Source organism: Chionomys nivalis, chromosome 21 (assembly GCF_950005125.1).
Source record: "Chionomys nivalis chromosome 21, mChiNiv1.1, whole genome shotgun sequence".
NCBI classification, from domain to species: Eukaryota; Metazoa; Chordata; class Mammalia; order Rodentia; family Cricetidae; genus Chionomys; species Chionomys nivalis.
Window position 1 is genome coordinate 6465573 of NC_080106.1, and position 19483 is coordinate 6485055.

General features: G+C 47.3%; 1 protein-coding gene across 1 annotated transcript in view; it reads left to right on the forward strand.

Annotated features, from left to right (window-relative positions):
• The window catches only part of Fanca (FA complementation group A), a 56123-nt gene that overhangs the window by 23735 nt on the left and 12905 nt on the right, over positions 1-19483 (forward strand). Inside the window, exons 20-28 of the mRNA XM_057753630.1 lie at positions 73-122; positions 3017-3093; positions 10263-10376; positions 11939-12075; positions 12801-12871; positions 13077-13173; positions 13306-13493; positions 15285-15381; positions 17603-17779. Of these exons, the coding sequence (XP_057609613.1) occupies positions 73-122; positions 3017-3093; positions 10263-10376; positions 11939-12075; positions 12801-12871; positions 13077-13173; positions 13306-13493; positions 15285-15381; positions 17603-17779 (1008 nt within the window). The remainder of the gene's footprint in view (positions 1-72; positions 123-3016; positions 3094-10262; positions 10377-11938; positions 12076-12800; positions 12872-13076; positions 13174-13305; positions 13494-15284; positions 15382-17602; positions 17780-19483) is intronic.

Genomic DNA, 19483 nt, shown 5'->3' on the forward strand with positions numbered 1-19483 from the left:
ACACTCCTCTTCTACACACGCTCTGTGAGATGTGTTCCCTGCCTGCTGCTCACATGACTGCTCTTTCCACAGCTCCCAGAGGTTCCTGATTCCCGGGCAGCCTTTATCGAGACTCTGAAGAGGTGAGCAAGAGCTTGCACAGAGGCTGCTCCAGTGGATTTGCCTTGTTTTAATTTTTCCCAATGGGTTTGGGTAGGGCAAAGAATTTGAGTTCTTTTGTAGATAAATTTACTACATGTATGTTTTATTCATAAGATATTGACTCCAGGTAGGCGGTAGTGCTACATACCCTTGATCCCAGCACTCAGAGGTAGAGGCAGATGGATCTCTGAGTTTGAGGCTAGTCTAATCTACAGAGCAAGTTCCAAGATAGCCAGGACTACACATCGAAACCCTGTCTCAAAAAACCAACCAACTAAAACAAAACAAACAAAAAAATCCCTGAGATTCTTTTTTATTTATGTATTATCATCTTTATTTATTTATTTGAAATAAGGTCTCACCAAGTAGCTCTGGAACCCAGACATGCCTTTCTCTGACCCGAGTGCTGGGATTAAACCATGTGCCATCACACTGACATTTATTTATTTGCTTGTTTAGGGTTTATTTGAGACGGGGTTACTTTGTAACATGGCTGTCCCGACACTCACTCTGTAGACCACAGTGACCTCGAACTCAGAGATCTGTATGTCTCTGATTAAAGGTGTGCACCACCACCCAGCCTGACCTTTATTTATCTATTCTTTTTATCTTTAAAAAATAATTTATGGCCGGGCGGTGGTGGCGCACGCCTTTAATCCCAGCACTTGGGAGGCAGAGGCAGGTGGATCTCTGTGAGTTCGAGACCAGCCTGGTCTACAAGAGCTAGTTCCAGGACAGGCTCCAAAGCCACAGAGAAACCCTGTCTCGAAAAACCAAAAAAAAAAAAAAAAAAAAAAAAAAAAAAAAAAAATAATTTATGTAACCTTTTTTAATGTGTACTGGTGTGAAGGTGTCAGATCCCTGGAACTGGAGTTACAGACAATTGTGAGCTGCCGTGTGGGTGCTGTGAATTGAACCCCGGTCCTATGGAAGTGCAGCCAATGCTCTTAACTGCTGTGAACCATCTCTCCAGCCCCATGGCTTTTACTTTTTATATAAAGTATTTCATATGCTTGCTGCCCTTTACTCCACAGTGTTTCCTGAGCCTTAGGATATGTAGAGCCAGGGCTGGAGAGATGGCTCAGAGGTTAAGAGCACTGGCTGCTCTTCCAGTCCCTTGAACTGAATTTAATGTAGCTAATATAGAAAATGGGCTCTATGTCTCTCTGTAGTTCTATGTACCTTGGCAGTTTTTAGCACCTTGTGGAATGAATTGGGTAACTTCCTTCCGTTTGCCGGAGCTATTTGTTGAATCGGAGATTCTACTCTGCTGAAGTTCGGCAGAGTGTGCTGAAAACATGTCTGCTGGCGTTTGCATGGTATCCCTCCCTCCCTCCCTCCCCCCCTCCCTCCCTCCCCCCCTCCCTCCCTTCCCCCCCTCTCTCCTCCCCCCTTCCTTCCTTTCTTCCTTCTTCTCTCCCTCCCTTTCTTCCTCTCTCTTTCTTCCTCCCTCCCTTTCTTCCTTCTTTCCTCTCTCTTCTTTCCCTCCCTCCCTTCCTTTTTTTCTTTCCTTCCTTCCTTTCTCCCTCCCCTTTCCCTCCCTCCCTCCCTCCCTCCCTCCCTCCCTCCCTCCCTCCCTCCCTCCCTTCCATCCTTCTTCTCTGTCTCCCTCCTTTGTTGTAGGAGCTGCGGGCTGCCCTTCCTCCATCACTCCTTCCTTCCCTCCCTCCCCCCTCTGCCCCTCTCCCTTTTGGGGTGCATGTCACTTTTATTTTGGGCTGTGCCTAGTGGTGCGTCTGATCCTGGGTAGTAGAGGCCGGCCAATCTCCTCTGAGTTTAAGGATGGCGTAGTCTGAATAACAGGTTCCAGGTTAGCCAGGGCTACACAGTGAAGCATTTTCTCATCAAGACAAAACAACCAAAATATTTTCTATTTCATCTAGTTGTTTTATATTCTTTTTTTTTTGTGGTACCGGGGATAGAACCCAGGGCCCTGCACACACCAGGCAACTGCACTTCCCGTCCTGTCTGAGCCTCATTCACGACAGTATGTTTTCATAGCAAGGTAGAGGTGTCCAGGGGAACTGGGGCTGCCTGTGTGTTTGCAATGGCATTGGCAACAGCTGCCTGGCAGCACGGCCAGAACTGACACCTTCCCAGGCATCCTGCCATGTAACACACAGCTCTGCAATGACACTAGCAATGCGTTCAGAAGAGTTCAGCACAAATATTCTTGTGTGCTGTCTGAAATTGGCAAAATTCAGACTGGAGGCTGTGCTCCAAAGTAAAAACCCAGCCGGCAAGCCAGAATCATTATTAGAGAGGCAAGCTGGAGATGGAGCATAGAGACCAATTTTAAAATTAGCACTCGGTATTTATTACTAATACATGACATGGTATAAAAGTAGGTACCACTTGAATCTATATATATACTTTTAGAATCATAAATGTGATTTGATTTCTTCTAAAACTAATAAATAGCTAGATGTGTACCTCTTTGATAAAGTGTTTGCCTAGTGGGTTTAATATCCAGCACTGAAAAAGAGGAATAAAATACAAAACAATAAGCCCAGCTCTTGGGAGGCAGAAGCAGGTGAATCTCGATGAGTTTGAGGACAGCCAGAAACAAAGCAAGTTCCAGGACAGCCAGAGATACACAGAGAAACCCTGCTTTGAAAAACTAAAACCAGCTAGATGATGGTGGCACACGCTTTTAATCCTAGTACCCGGGAGGCAGAGGCAGGCGGATCTCTGTGAGTTCAAAGCCAGCCTGGTCTACAGTTCCTGGATAGGCTCTAAAGCTACAGAGAAACCCTGTCTCAAAAAACCGGAAAAAAACAAAACAAAGCAAAACAATATACAGTGGCGTAATGGCTTTGGAATTAGGACCCTAAATGCTCATAATTGATGTGGACATTGCTTTCTTTTTACCTAGGGCAGATAAGATTCCCTCATCGTTATATGATGCCTACTGCCAAGCCTGTGCCACCACTGAGGAGAAGCAGCCTGAAGGTAAGGCTCTTGGTCACTTTCTGTTCCTGTGCTTTCCGTTTCTGTGATGTCTCTGTCACCAGCACCTGCGTCGGCATCCTTGGTGGTCAGGTTGTACTTACCAGGTGCAGGAGGCCTGTGACACTGCCTGACCATGGCACCTGGGCACCAAACAATGTGTTAGCAACTGCTGGTTATTGTCCTGGAGGCCTTGACAGTTAGCACCTTCCTACCTCCGGGAAGTACAAGGTAGAAACCTGCTTCTGTACTTGGTATCTTTTCACATGTAGCTCAAGGCCCGCAGCATAGCGCGGTCAGATAGGATCATTATCTTCACATGTAGCTCAAGGCCCGCAGCATAGGAATGATTATTTTCTAACTGGACTATTTTGGTTTGGAGCAGGTTGCAGGGTTTTTTCTTGTTTTGTTTTTGTTTTTTTAATTTTATTTTGTGTGTGTGGGTGTTCTTGCCTGTGTGTATGTCTGTATCGTGTGTTCCCCTGGTGTTGGCAGAGGCCAGAAGAGGGGTCAGATCTCCCAGAACTGGAGTTGCTGACTGTTGTGAGTCACCATGTAGATTCTAGGAATCAAACCCAGCAGCTAGCTCTCTGAACCACTGAGCCATCTGACCAAGGCTGGGGATCTTTGTGCCTATGAGAACAGTGGTAGATCCGTTGGCTCTGGGAAGCTGTAACCAGTAAGCCGCTGTCCCTGCAGGGTGTGGCTAGCATGTTCTATCCGCCCCATTCTTCAGTGCCGTGTATCTCTGGCAGCTAGCGTGATCTTCAGTGCCGTGTAACTCTGGCAGCTAGCGTGATCTTCAGTGCCGTGTAACTCTGGCAGCTAGCGTGATCTTCAGTGCCGTGTATCTCTGGCAGCTAGCGTGATCTTCAGTGCCGTGTAACTCTGGCAGCTAGCGTGATCTTCAGTGCCGTGTAACTCTGGCAGCTAGCGTGATCTTCAGTGCCGTGTAACTCTGGCAGCTAGCGTGATCTTCAGTGCCGTGTAACTCTGGCAGCTAGCGTGATCTTCAGTGCCGTGTATCTCTGGCAGCTAGCGTGATCTTCAGTGCCGTGTAACTCTGGCAGCTAGCGTGATCTTCAGTGCCGTGTAACTCTGGCAGCTAGCGTGATCTTCAGTGCCGTGTATCTCTGGCAGCTAGCGTGATCTTCAGTGCCGTGTATCTCTGGCAGCTAGCGTGATCTTCAGTGCCGTGTAACTCTGGCAGCTAGCGTGATCTTCAGTGCCGTGTATCTCTGGCAGCTAGCGTGATCTTCAGTGCCGTGTAACTCTGGCAGCTAGCGTGATCTTCAGTGCCGTGTAACTCTGGCAGCTAGCGTGATCTTCAGTGCCGTGTATCTCTGGCAGCTAGCGTGATCTTCAGTGCCGTGTATAGCGTGATCTTCAGTGCCGTGTATCTCTGGCAGCTAGCGTGATCTTCAGTGCCGTGTATCTCTGGCAGCTAGCGTGATCTTCAGTGCCGTGTATCTCTGGCAGCTAGCGTGATCTTCAGTGCCGTGTATCTCTGGCAGCTAGCGTGATCTTCAGTGCCGTGTAACTCTGGCAGCTAGCGTGATCTTCAGTGCCGTGTAACTCTGGCAGCTAGCGTGATCTTCAGTGCCGTGTATCTCTGGCAGCTAGCGTGATCTTCAGTGCCGTGTATCTCTGGCAGCTAGCGTGATCTTCAGTGCCGTGTAACTCTGGCAGCTAGCGTGATCTTCAGTGCCGTGTATCTCTGGCAGCTAGCGTGATCTTCAGTGCCGTGTAACTCTGGCAGCTAGCGTGATCTTCAGTGCCGTGTAACTCTGGCAGCTAGCGTGATCTTCAGTGCCGTGTATCTCTGGCAGCTAGCGTGATCTTCAGTGCCGTGTATAGCGTGATCTTCAGTGCCGTGTATCTCTGGCAGCTAGTGTGATCTTCAGTGCCGTGTATCTCTGGCAGCTAGCGTGATCTTCAGTGCCGTGTATCTCTGGCAGCTAGCGTGATCTTCAGTGCCGTGTATCTCTGGCAGCTAGCGTGATCTTCAGTGCCGTGTAACTCTGGCAGCTAGCGTGATCTTCAGTGCCGTGTAACTCTGGCAGCTAGCGTGATCTTCAGTGCCGTGTATCTCTGGCAGCTAGCGTGATCTTCAGTGCCGTGTATCTCTGGCAGCTAGCGTGATCTTCAGTGCCGTGTAACTCTGGCAGCTAGCGTGATCTTCAGTGCCGTGTATCTCTGGCAGCTAGCGTGATCTTCAGTGCCGTGTAACTCTGGCAGCTAGCGTGATCTTCAGTGCCGTGTAACTCTGGCAGCTAGCGTGATCTTCAGTGCCGTGTATCTCTGGCAGCTAGCGTGATCTTCAGTGCCGTGTATAGCGTGATCTTCAGTGCCGTGTATCTCTGGCAGCTAGCGTGATCTTCAGTGCCGTGTATCTCTGGCAGCTAGCGTGATCTTCAGTGCCGTGTATCTCTGGCAGCTAGCGTGATCTTCAGTGCCGTGTATCTCTGGCAGCTAGCGTGATCTTCAGTGCGTGTAACTCTGGCAGCTAGCGTGATCTTCAGTGCGTGTATCTCTGGCAGCTAGCGTGATCTTCAGTGCCGTGTAACTCTGGCAGCTAGCGTGATCTTCAGTGCCGTGTATCTCTGGCAGCTAGCGTGATCTTCAGTGCCGTGTAACTCTGGCAGCTAGCGTGATCTTCAGTGCCGTGTAACTCTGGCAGCTAGCGTGATCTTCAGTGCCGTGTATCTCTGGCAGCTAGCGTGATCTTCAGTGCCGTGTATCTCTGGCAGCTAGCGTGATCTTCAGTGCCGTGTAACTCTGGCAGCTAGCGTGATCTTCAGTGCCGTGTATCTCTGGCAGCTAGCGTGATCTTCAGTGCCGTGTAACTCTGGCAGCTAGCGTGATCTTCAGTGCCGTGTAACTCTGGCAGCTAGCGTGATCTTCAGTGCCGTGTAACTCTGGCAGCTAGCGTGATCTTCAGTGCCGTGTAACTCTGGCAGCTAGCGTGATCTTCAGTGCCGTGTAACTCTGGCAGCTAGCGTGATCTTCAGTGCCGTGTATCTCTGGCAGCTAGCGTGATCTTCAGTGCCGTGTATCTCTGGCAGCTAGCGTGATCTTCAGTGCCGTGTATCTCTGGCAGCTAGCGTGATCTTCAGTGCCGTGTATCTCTGGCAGCTAGCATGACAACAGTGAGAGGAGCATCAGCAGAAGCTGCTGTTGTTTTGTCTTCAGATTTTCAATTATTTGTTAATTACTTAAACAGGGTCTCTTGTATTCTTGACTAGGCTTGAGCTCTGTGTAGCTGAGAATGACCTTGAGCTTTTGAGCCTCGGCCTCCACCTCCCAAGTCCTGCGATGACAGGCATGTGCAACCATACCCAGTTTTATGTGTAGTAGGCATTGGACCCAGGGTTTTGTGCATGTTGGGCAAGCATTCTACTAACTGAATAACTGGATAATCACAAGTGCTGTTTACATTTTTTATTAACCTATATCAATTATACAAAATAACAGGGTTTCATTGTGGCTTTCTCATACACACACAATGTACTTTGATCGTGTATCACTCCTAATTACTCTCCTGTCCACCCCTCTCCCATTAGTCCCCTTCTTTTTACTCTAATGCATTTTCTTTTAAATCTTGATGCCATGTCTGGAAGAAGATATTTGTCTTTTCAAATTACATTTATTGGTGGTGGGGGCTTGTGGCTATGGCTTTGTGTGTCCCAGGCACATAGGTTTGTCAAAGGACAAGTTGTGGGTTCTTTCTTTCTGCCTCATTTGTGAGTCCCTGAGGTCAAATTTGGATTATGAGACTTGGCAGCGGGACCGTTACCACTGAGCCAGTCTCTGTTTCCTTTTTAAGGCAGAGTCCAGTGGAGCCTACGCTGCCCTTGAGGGTGCCCTTGGTCCTGAGTGCTAAGATTATAGGCGTGTGCGCTACACCGGGTTATTTGTCTGTCTGAGCCTGGCTTCTTTTTATTAGCATAGTGATCTCCGGTTCCATCCATTTTCTTGCAAATGACAAGATTTTATTCATTATAGACAAAACCTTTATTGTTTCTTTATTCATCCATCCATTGATGACTATCTGCGCTGATCCCATAGTTTGGCTACTGTGAGTGCCGCAGTAAAACAATGGGCGTTTATTCCTTCGGGTGTGTCTAGTGGTGTGCGGCTGGACTGCCCTGGGTGCAGTTGTACTTTTACTTTTAAGGAACCCATGCTGATTTCACATTTCCACTAACAGTGAATAAGGGTTCCTTTCTTTTTTCTTGTTTATTTATTTATTTATTTTTATTTTTTGGTCTGTGTAGCCCTGGCTGTCCTAGAACTCGTTTTGTAGACCAGGCTGGCCTCCAACTCACAGAGGTCCGCCTGCCTCTGCCTCCTGAGTGCTGGGATTAAAGGCGTGCGCCACCACCGCCCGGCCATTGTTTATTTTTTTCACAATAGCCTTCTAAAAAAAGTTTATCCTATTTTATGTGCATGGATGTTTTGCCTACATACACAACGCGTGCCTGGTGCCTGTCAAATCTTCCTGGAACTGGAGTTACAGATGGTTGTGAGCCTCCATGTGGATGCTAGGAACTGAACCCAGGTCCTTTGCAAGAGCAGCCAGTGCTCTTAACTGCTGAGCCGTCTCTCCGGCACAGCAATCGCTGTTTTGACTAGGGTGATATGGAATCTCGGAGTCGTTTTGTTTTTTCATTTCTGTGTTGACTAAAGGTAGTGAACAGGTTTTCCTGTGTTTATTGACTGTGTACTTTTTTTTTTTTAAATGATGGGTTTTTTGAGGGGAGAAGGTGTTTCTGAGATAGGCTCCCTGTATGTCGTTGGTTGGCCTGGAACCTACCTTGCCAACCAGTCTAACCTTAAACTTATCCTGCCTCTGCCTCCTCACTGTCCCCCCTCCCTGATTGTTAGGATTACAGGAATGCACGACCACACCTGGCATAAATTTGTTTTTATTTTTTATAATTTTATAGTGCATATCAGTTGTGCGGAGTAATGAATTTCACTATACCATTTGCATATATGTGTTTCTCTTTAGCTCTTTCTGGTTCTTTTGCCCATTTCTTGACTGGATTGTTTTTTTTTTTTGTTTTCTTTTGGGTTTTTTTTTTGTTTTGTTTTGTTTTTTTGGTGTGTAATTGAGTTCTCCATAGATTTTGGATATTACTCCTCGATAACATGAATAACTGGCAGAGATTTTTATCGCATTCTGTAGCCTGTTGGCTTTGCTCTGCCAAAGTTTTTTAATTTGGTACAATCCTATTTGTCGGTTCTTGCTATTAGTTCCCAAGATTTCCTATGCAGAAAGTTGCCTGTGCCTGTCTTCATGCGTGTTTCAGGTCTTACAGTAAGGGCTTTAGTCCATTGTTAATTAATCTAATTGATCTGTGCATCATGAGAGGAATGGTGTTCTTTAAACTTTGTCTTCTACTTACGGCTATCAAGTCTTTTCTCCAGTTTATGCTTCTGGCACCTTTGACAAGAGTTAGGTGGCCACAACTCATGATTTGTTTTTTGTTTTTGTCTTTTCCTGAGTCTTCTCTTCCATTGGTTACATGTCCTTGTCCTAGACCGTGCTGGCTTTGCTACTATGGCTCCAGCATCATTTCAGCAGATATTATGATACTCCTGTGCTGTTGTCTTTGCTCGGATTCTTTTGGTTGTCCTGAGACTGTCGCGGAGGTGCCATGGAGGCTGTGAAGGTGTGGCCTGTGTGCACCACAGCGCGTGTGTGGAGGTCAGAGACAACTTGTCGGGGCTGACTCTCTCCTACTGTTTGGATCCTGGGACTCCAACTCAGATTTTCAAGCTTGACCACAGGCCCGTTCCCCTCTGAGTCAACTTACTGATTCTTGTTTTCTTTCAAAATATGTGGTATATCTTCCTCGATAGAATTAAAATGGTGTGCGTTAGGAGTTTTGATCCAGTGCCTTTTGCAAATAAATGATCTCATTGAGTCTCCTTGCAATGAGCTAAGGGCTAGAAACTCTCTCCAATGCTTTAACGTCCTGTTATGAAGAGAGTATAGCCTTGTTACTTAAGTTTGGAAAATCGGGGTTGGAGAGATGGCTTAGTGGTTAAGAGCACTGACTGCCTGCCTTTCCAGAGATCCCGAGTTCAGTTCTCAGTAACCACATAGCAGCTCACAGCTGTCTGTGACTCCAGTTCCAGGGGATCTGACACCTTCACACCATGCACATAAAGAATAAATTTAAACAAATTATTTAAAAAGAAGGAAAATTTTGAGAAATTGAATAAATTGCTATGCATCTGTGATTCTGAACCTGTCCCCGACCGTCACCCAGGCTGTGTTGCTGTTCCTTCATTATATGTATTTTTTCACATTTTTTTTTTTTTGGTTTTTCGAGACAGGGTTTCTCTGGTTTTGGAGCCTGTCCTGGAACTAGCTCTTGTAGACCAGGCTGGTCTCGAACTCACAGAGATCCGCCTGCCTCTGCCTCCCAAGTGCATTTTTTCACATTTATATATCACTTTTTTTGTAAAATTTTTTTATTATTTTATTTTCTGTGTATAGATGTGATTGGTGCCCTCAGAAGCCAGAAGAGGGCATCAGATTCCCAGAGACTGGAGCTGCAGATAGTTGTGAGCCACAGGGAGGTGGCTGGAACTCAAGCTTGGTTCCTCTGGAAGAGTAGGCAGTGCTCTTAACCCCTTAGCCATCTCTAGGCACGCTCTCTCTCGCTTGCTCTCTCTCTCTCTCTCTCTCTCTCTCTCTCTCTCTCGGCTTTCTCTCTTTTTTTTCTTAAACTTGTTTATGATTTTTTTTAATGTATATTATGCTGGGCCATGCACTCCTTTAATACCAACTCTCCAGAGGCAGAGGCAGGAGGATCTCTGTGAGTCTGAGACCAGCCTGGGCTACGGAGAGAGTTTAAGGACAGGCTCCAAAGCTACACAGAGAAACCCTGTCTCAAAAAAACAAAAAGGAAAGAAAGAAAAAGAAAAAAACAGTAACAAAAAGTATGTTGCCAGGAATCACACCCAGTGCCGTGTTGTTTCTTGATCTTCTATGTAATAGCCAGCACCAGAGAGAAAGCCTCCCAGAGACCGAGTGCCATTGCCCAAAGCAGTGCACGTCAGCATTTCCCAAGTGTGTGTGGTTTTTCTGTTTATAAACAATCCCAGTGAATGTGATTACCATTTGACCTTATTTTTAATGTCCTTCCCTGGTTCAGATGCCACCCCAGGAAAAAGGCCTGAGCCTGACCAAGCTGAACAGCCCCTGGGCCTGCTCACGGCAGCACTTGAAGAGCTCAGAGCTTTAATGACAGACCCCACCCAATATGATGGTAAGAAGGGATGGGCTGCATGCCGTGGAGTTTTTGGGCTCTGTGTGCATGCATGTAGCCATGGTGACAGGGGCTGGCCTGTCATTTGCCAGATGAACCTGCCCACAGACTAGAGGATTCAGATGATGGGGACAGCCTCACGGTACTGTCACACCCCCTGGACAGGGGGTGGCTCATCTTTTTTTGTACCCCAATAAGACAGACAATCAGGAGGAAGGAAACTGAAGTTCCTAAGCACAGATTCTTTTTTTTTTTTTTTTTTTTTTTTTTTTTTGGTTTTTCGAGACAGGGTTTCTCTGTGGCTTTGGAGCCTGTCCTGGAACTAGCTCTGTAGACCAGGCTGGTCTCGAACTCACGGAGATCCACCTGCCTCTGCCTCCCGAGTGCTGGGATTAAAGGCGTGCACCACCACTGCCCGGCACTTCCAGGTGTTTTTTAGTGGATGGACGTTTTTTAAGTAAATTCCCCACAGTTTCTACTGTGTGTTGCTGTTAAAAACAAAACAAAGCTGTGGTGCTGCACACCTTTAATCCCAGCACTCTGGAGGCAGAGGCAGGTTGATCTCTGTGGGTTCAAGGCTAGCTTGGTCTATAGAGTGAGTTCCAGTTCCAGGACAGCCAGGGCTACACAGAGAAACCCTGCCTCAAAACAAACAAACAGAACATCACAGATCAATCAAACAACAGCAAAACCTCTTGAATTGGGGCTGGACAGGTGACTCAGCAGCTAAGCAGAGGATCTGGCTTTGGTTCCCAATATCAGGTTACTTAACTGTAAATCCACCTTCAGGTGCTCCAGCAGGGACCATCACTCACATGCATACACCCACACAGAGCACACATTAATACACATAATTAAAAGTAATTGGGGAAAAAACCCAACCTGAATCCTTCATTGTGTGACGACCCACATCCAAACCTAAAATCTATTTTTATGCATAATAGATTTGACTTTACTGTCCATTGGTTTTTGTAGAAGCTAAGACCGCCTCACAAAGAGGCATTAGCCAACTTGTGCGTTGCTGCAGCTCAGGCCAGGTGTACAGATGTCAAAGCACAACTTCCCGGGCTGCTCGTGTAAAACATGATGCTGTGTATGGCTTTGTGTGTGCATATGCCCATTGGTGCCTTCCCTTGCTCATGCTGGCCTGAATCTCAGAGCTCAATTGGTCTTCCTGCCTCAGACTCCCAAGAGCTGGAGTTTCTAGGCATTCACCACTACATCAGCTCAGACTGGACCATTTGGGGAGCAGGAGGAAGAGTTCCAGGGCATCAGTCAAGGACTAATGGGTGTTAGGTCAGCTCTGACAAAGCAACAGAGGTTTGCATGCTTGAGTGAGTCACTGAGGCCTGGTCTATGAGCCTTAGACAGGTAGAAGCGTCACACCTTAGGGAAGCAAAGGCTACTGCAGTGTGGCCATTCCTCCTTCCATTGTGAGGTGGCTCCACAGGGTGTAACTGCGTGCCCAGTGCTACCTAGTATCCTGCAAGGCCCTGCCAGCCCTTCTTCGTGTTGTTTCTTCCCAGCCTTGCTCCTGATGGAACCGGTTTCTCTCTTTGCAGTTATGTCTGCTCAGGTGGCTGTGATTTCTGAAAGACTAAGTGCCGCTTTGGGTCACAATAGTGATGACGGCAGCCTCCGGAGATCGAAGATTCAGCTCAACGTGCTTAACCCCACACTCCAGAGACAGGACCAGGCTGTATGTCTGTGAAGCCTTTGGACCCTGCCATGGCCCCACCCCTTAGAGTATATAAAAGGCATGCAGTTGGAGTTGAGCACACAGTCACTGGCTTTGCCACAGTTGATCAGCCCCCCTTACTCCCTCGCCTGCCTGTTTGTGGCTAAAGATGTGTTCTTACTTTTTTAGAAGTTTTTTTGAGACAGGGTCTCATGTAGTCCAGTTGGCCTTAATCTTACTTTGTTGCTGAGGCTGGACTTGAATTCTGATCTCCCTGTCTCCACATCCCCAGTGAGGGGATGACAGGCGTGTTCCACCAGCTTGCCTTTTTATTTTAAAGAAGCCCATGTGGCAAAGGCTAGTTTTACTCCCACAGCCCATAATATTTACTCTTTTGCCCTTTACAATCAAGGCTCACCTATCGTCTCACTGGGCACTTTCCAGTTTCTAGCTGTCTGCTCCACTTATACATACTGCTTCGGTCCCGTGATTTGGTGCCAACTTGCCCTGTAGCTTCCTTTCTCAACGCAACCCGACAACCTGAATTTGGTCCCCGCTTCCCATGACATGGTAGCGGAGAGCTTACCCCCGAGAGTTGTCCTCTGGCCTCCGTGCACACATAGTCACAACACAAAATAAGTGAAAAATTCAGTGCAGCCTTTATTATGGCGCTTGCTGTACAGGCAAGCTTCCTGTCAGTCTAGGCGGAGGAGGCCAGAGCCTCACAGTGATGTGTCCCTTCCTAGGTTGTGGATCTCCTGCTCACAGCCTTCTGTCAGAACCTAATGGCAGCCTCTAGCTTTGTGCCCCCGGAGAGGTAAGGGTGCTGAGACCGAGCAGGACAAGCTCTGTTCGGCTGAGCTGTGTCGGGTAGGGACTGCATTGAAGACGGATGGTCTGTGTTACATAAAGGTCACTGTTTGGGAGAACCCTGGCCCTTTCATAGGCCTCCATGCCTAGACGGGGCGTGGAAGGAATGTACAGGGTTGTGACCAGACAGTGACTTGTTCTCCGTCTTGTAGGCAGAGCCCCTGGGCTGTCCTTTTTGTAAGGATCCTTTGTGGACCCGTGATCTTCCCTGCAGTGCTCAGTCGGCTCTGCCAGCTGCTCTACCACCAGGTAGGCACCCGCATCCTGCAGGCCACTTCTCAAGCTGCTGTGAGCCTCGACTGATGCTAGCTTCTGCCTCTCAGTGAGTTTTGAGCCTTCTAGCAAGGGAACAGGCCATCGTTAACCTTTTCCCTATTTCAGGGCCCAAGCCTGGGTGCCCCTCATGTCCTGGGGTTGGCTGCCCTTGCCGTCCATCTGGGCGAGTCCAGGTCCATGCTTCCAGAGGTGGATCCAGGTGTTCTCGCTCCTGCTGGCAGCCTTTGTGTCCCTGAGTTTTTGAACAGCCTCCTCACCTGCCGCACAAGGGAATCTCTGCTCTTCTGCATGAAGTAAGTCGTTCCTGGGTTCCTCAGCAATTGTTTTCCCCTCTTGAAAAGTTTCAAATATTCAGCAAATAAAATTAGGAGAGCCCATGTGGCTGGAGATGGCCCAGTGGTTAGGGACGCTGACTGCTCTCCTAGCCGGTCCAGATTGTAGTCCAGCACCCACATGGCATCACAACCTTTGCCAACTCCAATTCTAGAGACTCTGACTCCCTCTTCTGGCCTCTGTGGGCATTGCACATGCGTAGTGCACAGCCATCTTTGCAGGCAAAACATTCACACACATAAAAGAAAAATAAGCCGGGCGGTGGTGGCGCACGCCTTTAATCCCGGCACGGGAGGCAGAGGCAGGCGGATCTCTGTGAGTTCGAGGCCAGCCTGGTCTACAAGAGCTAGTTCCAGGACAGGAACCAAAAAGCTACGGAGAAACCCTGTCTTGAAAATCAAAAAAAAAAAAAAGAAAATTACCAAAAAATTTTAAAAAATTATGAGAGACCGGGGGTGGGGCGTAGTCAGTGATAGAGACTAGTCCCTAATGCCAAAACTAGTCACCCACAAGTTATCCCGTAATATTCTAGGTTTTTGTTTTACTTAGTAGGTATTTATCCTTGTTTGTGCTTTAGGGCACTGCTGAAGTCGAAAGTTGTTACTAGTATTAACACTCCGGTAACCGTCTTTCCACATCCCTATACTGTCCCTGGCAGAGGATACCCTTGTCTCCTAAGGTGGAGGCTGTTTGGCTGTCTTGGGAAAGTTTGTGTGTGTGTGCATTGAAGGATGAAAATGTATAAAATGCTAACCTCTCTAAACCAATTAATTCTTTGGGAAATATCCCTGCCACCGTGGAACCATACAGCGTGGTAACTCTGCCTCCTCCCACACAAGTTAACACCAAGTGGTTAGAAAATTTAGATAAATAACATATGCTTGATGAATAAGGTTTATTTGATAATCAAGATTTATAAATTCCAAGGCTGGAGAGATGACTCGATGGTTGAGAGCACTGGCTGCCCTAACAGAGGACCTGGGTTCAATTCCCAGCACCCACATGGCAGCTCACACCTGTCTGTAATTTCAGTTCCAGGGGATCCGACACACTCACACAGACATGCATGCAAGCAAAACACCAATACACATGAAATAAAATGAAATAACTTAATTCTAAGAAGATTTATAAATTCCTAAGGTTCATAGTACTATTGTCTGGCCTGGTCTTTGCTCACTTTTAAGCTCTAGCTGTTTGTATAAACTAAGGCAACAAGAAACTGCCATATTCTAGAGTTGTCTGATCCCCCAAGAAAGTCCTTTTCCCAAGGTCAGGCATCCTCTGTTCCACGTCATCTTTGCTTCTGCACGCGGTGTTGTAACTGGCAATGTCTCCTAGTGTCCAGAGTCACGTGTGAGGCAGAGGCTGTACTCACACATAGTGGGACGTGTTCCTTCTGTAGTTCATGAGATTCTTTCACAGGATAAAACCCGTGACGCCCCCCTGAGCTTTAGGTGCCTGCGCCAGAGCCCGCCTGAGCCCAGAGCCGGGCAGTGTGTGTGTCGTTCCTCCTGTGTCTGGGTATGGCTCTTCACACAGATCCAGTGGCTGCGCCTCTGCTCACGTGCTGAGTGTGTCTGTCATTTCTCTGCCTTCATTGTGGATGTGAGCTTTTGGAGGCAGCATCTCCCCTCTCAGAAGACACTGAGCCTGAAACCCCCGTGGTCCACCCGTTCTTGAAAGGAAGGAGTGTTGCTCAGGTCGTATAGTTTAGAACACACTGAAGTCAGTTTCCTTTTCCTTCTTCACAGATTCTGTACAGCAGCGATTTCTTACTGTTTGTGCAAGTTCTCGGCACAGCCCCATGCTGCCCTGCAGAACTGTTTATCTCCAGGCCTGATCAAAAGGGTACGTGTTTCAGATTCCTGCTTTTTGATCTGAGGGCTTCTGGCTTCTGCAGCTCCCTTGTGTTTATCTCGGAACATGGGTGCCCGATGTACCAGGCTGTCTCTGGGACAACCTGGCTGTCATTTTGGTGGTGGGCTTTTCATGCTGAATACTGCTATTGCATCTCTTTCTGCGAGAAGTTGGGGCTGAGATGACAGCTATTAAGTACAAGTTACTACTCCTTTGAATAGGTAGTGATTTTACACCACAGGTAAGTTAAAGGATAAGAATTTATTTTTTAAATAAAAAAGTTTTTCCCCTAAGCCACAGTTACCCTCTGTATGGCTCTGTTTTGTGAGGTGTGCTAGGCCAGCTGGTTGGGCTTTTGTTTTGTTTTTTTAGTTCTGGGATCAAACTTAGGGCCTCACATGTACTAAGTAAGTGCCCTACCTCCTAGAATTTTGATGAGCACCTCTTACATATGAACTATTAGATCTTGACTGTAGACTTCATATTAGAAATAAAAGAGGAAACATCATTGAGATGCTGAAGCAGGAGGATTTGTGAAAGGTTTTTTTTGTCCATTTGTTGTCAAGATTTATTTTTAATTGTGTGAGGGTGGGGAGTACAGGTTGGGCCAGAGGAAGCTTCAGAACTTCCTGAGCTGGAGTTACAGGCAGTTGTGAGGCACCCAACATGGGGCTAGGAGTTGTACTTGGTTCTTAGGGTAGTGCAGAAATAGCCGTGCATAGTGGCGCGCGCCTTTAATCCCAGCACCCGGGAGGCAGAGGCAGGTGGAGCTCTTGAATTTGAGGACAATCTGTCTACAGAGTGAGTTCCAGGACAGCCAGGGCTATACAGAGAAACCCTGTCCCCCCCCCCCCAAAAAAAAAAAACAAAGAAAAATACAGCAGCAAGCAACCTTAACCACTAAGCCATCCCTCCAGCCCCAGATTGTGAGTGTGAAGCCAACCTCAGTTACATAGAGAAATCTGGTCTCAAAAAAATAATAAAATAAAAAAGGCAGAGCATGGCGGGCAAGCTAATGACTCAGTGTGTTAAGATGCTTGCTGCCAAGTGTGGAGAACTGAGTTTAGTCCCTGAAACCTGTATGTTGGAAGGAGAAAACCAGCTCTGAACTGCACACATGCCTTTTTCCACACATACACAAGATAAATAAATGCATGTGTGTAGATATAAATGGGGGTCGGAAAGATAGACTAGTGGTTAAGAGCACTTGCCACTCCATCATAAGGACTGGCGGTTGGATTCTAGCACCTACAAATGCCTTCTCTAACTCCAATTCCCAGGAATCCAATGTACCCTTCTGGCCTCTGTGGGCACTTGCACAAACACACAGAATAAAAATGAAAATCCTAAGAAATAGGGCTGGTGGTGTAGTTCAGTTAGTCGAGTACTTGCCTAACAAAAAGCCCTAAGTTTGATCCCCAGCGCCATATAAAGCCCGATGTGACATACCCTGTAATTCCGACACTCAGGAACTGAAGATCAAAAGGAGTTGAGGATCAAAAATTCAGGGTCATTCTTGGCTGTGTAGTAGGATTGAAGCCAGCCTGGACTTCATGAGACCCAGTCTCTAAATTAATAAAAAGTCATCAGGGAAGCTTCTGAAAAGTCTATACTTATAGGCCCTGCCCAGATAAATAAAATCAGAACTGACGCATCTGTGTAATCTAGATTATATCGATGCTTTGAGGACCCTCATCCTAGGGCCCGTGTGGAGATTTGGAGACCCAGAATGTTCTTGGGCAAAGGCTAGGCACTTGAATAGCCAAGTTATTGTTAAATGGGGGCTAAGAATCCTATCCGTAGCCCTCATCCACAAGAAATGCTGGTAATGTGTCACTGATGAGACATTTCTCTGGTCCAGCTGGTGTGGTTTTAAATGAATACACTAGTACTGGCCACACTAGGGGCACCAGGCCTTGGGGCAGCCCCTGGAGGGCAGCATATAGATCCAGCACTCTTTGGGCATGTGGTTTAGGTATACCCAAGAGCCTCTCCTCTCAACAAAACACCCACCCCAAATTTCACCAGAAAGGCCGGGGTCTAGGAAGCCCCCAAGCCTTGCTTCCCCATGTCCTCCCCGGCTCACTGAAATGCTGGTATGCCAGGACTGGCTCGGATCCCCTAGAAGGTGACAGACAGGTCTCCTGGTGGGTTCTCTGGGTGTGTCCTTGTGATTGTGTCCTTACTGTGAGCTTGTCCCTGTCTGTTTCAGTTTCAGTTCATTGTGTTAAGAGTGTTCTCAGAGGCCAGAACACCTTGTCCTCCAGAGCACACAGCGTCCCTCTCCTGGAGACCCTCCGACCTTCCTCCTGCAGACTGGCAGAGTGCTGCCCTCTCTCTGTGGAGATGGAGCAGCTTCCAAGAGCTCTTGAAGGAGAAGGAATTTTATGTAGGTCTCCATGTCTTACACTATGTCACATGTCCTAGCTGCATCTATGTGTGCGTGTGTGCGTGTGCGCTGGGGTTGGAGGAGTGGAAGAAACCTGTAGCTCTGGGCGTGTGTGTAAGAGGGTTCTATGTCTCCTGAGAGGCCAGAGCAGTTCTTGGCTGACTTGAAGCCTTCACTGCAGTGACTGAAGCTGTAGGGACATTCTAGAAAGACCTTGCTGTGCTTGGTTTCTCCCGGCAGGCACTGCACAGCAGTTCTGTCGTGGGGCCTTGGTGTCTCCATGCCGCCTTTACCTCTCACCCGTCCACGGGAACCTGGCACGATTCGCATGGACAGACCATGTCTCTTCTTTCCTAATGGGTTTGCCTAGTTTAGGGAAACCGTTTTATCACAGTTTTGTGGTGGCGCTGTGACCAGTGTGGGGACAGGTGAGCAGCAGGTAGCCAGGAGCCCACTGCTGATTTGGGAACACGTCATCAGCTCTTCAGAGGCCCCTGTCATATCTTAGGACATTTGCAGTCTTGCTTCCTGGTTTGAACTTTGTCAAAGTGGGAGTGTGTGGAAGGATGGTCTGTCGTGTGGGTTTTTTATGTAAAGAGAGATTTTGAGATTAGGGCACACTGGTATGCGAGAGTTCTCTAAGAATTTTCATAAGAAAACAAATATAAGATGCCATGAATACAGAGAAACCCTGTCTGGGGGTGTGGAAGATGCCATGAATATTTGAAGCAGATTGGTACATCAAGGTTTGACAAGAGGAGGGGAACTGTTTGCTTTGTTTTGTTTTGTTTTTGGCAGGGTCTCATGTAGCCCTGGCTGGTCAGGAACATGTAGTAGACCTATGTAGTAGACCAGCCTGGCCTCAAGCTCACAGAAATCCACCTGCCTCTGCCTTGAGTGCTGAGATTAAATGCCCAGTTTATTTTTTTTATTTTTTTGGTTTTTCTTTTTTTTTCTTTAAATATTTATTTATTTATTTATTTATTTATTTATTTATTTATTTATTATGTATACAATATTCTGTCTGTGTGTATGCCCGAAGGGCAGAAGAGGGCGCCAGACCTCTTTACAGATGGTTGTGAGCCACCATGTGGTTGCTGGGAATTGAACTCAGGACCTTTGGAAGAGCAGGCAATGCTCTTAACCACTGAGCCATCTCTCCAGCCCTTTTTTTTTTTTTTTTTTTTTTTTTTTTTTTTTGGTTTTTCGAGACAAGAGTTTCTCTGTGGTTTTGGTTACTGTCCTGGAACTAGCTCTTGTAGACCAGGCTGGTCTCGAACTCACAGAGATCCGCCTGCCTCTGCCTCCCGAGTGCTGGGATTAAAGGCGTGCGCCACCACTGCCCGGCAATAATTTCTGTTTTTACACATAATAATTTAGCCAGGAACAGGTTAATTGATTAAAGTAGGTAGTATGCCAGTTAGAAAACCCATGCGTGTAATCTCAGCACTTGGGGAATTGAAGCAGGAGGATGGCCACAGACTTGGCCATCCGTAGTAAATTCTAGACCTGCCCTAGGTATGGAGTAAGACCCGTCTCAGTAAAGCCACACTGGTTTCAGTAGTTTAGTTTTCTACTCACAGTTTATACACAGCATGTTCCCACGGTGCATCGGTTCCATTTCCGTGCAGCGCGGAGCACGGGTCTGGTTCTGAGCTAAAATGACAAAGGCTGATAAAGCAGTGTGAGCTTTGTCTTTCCTCC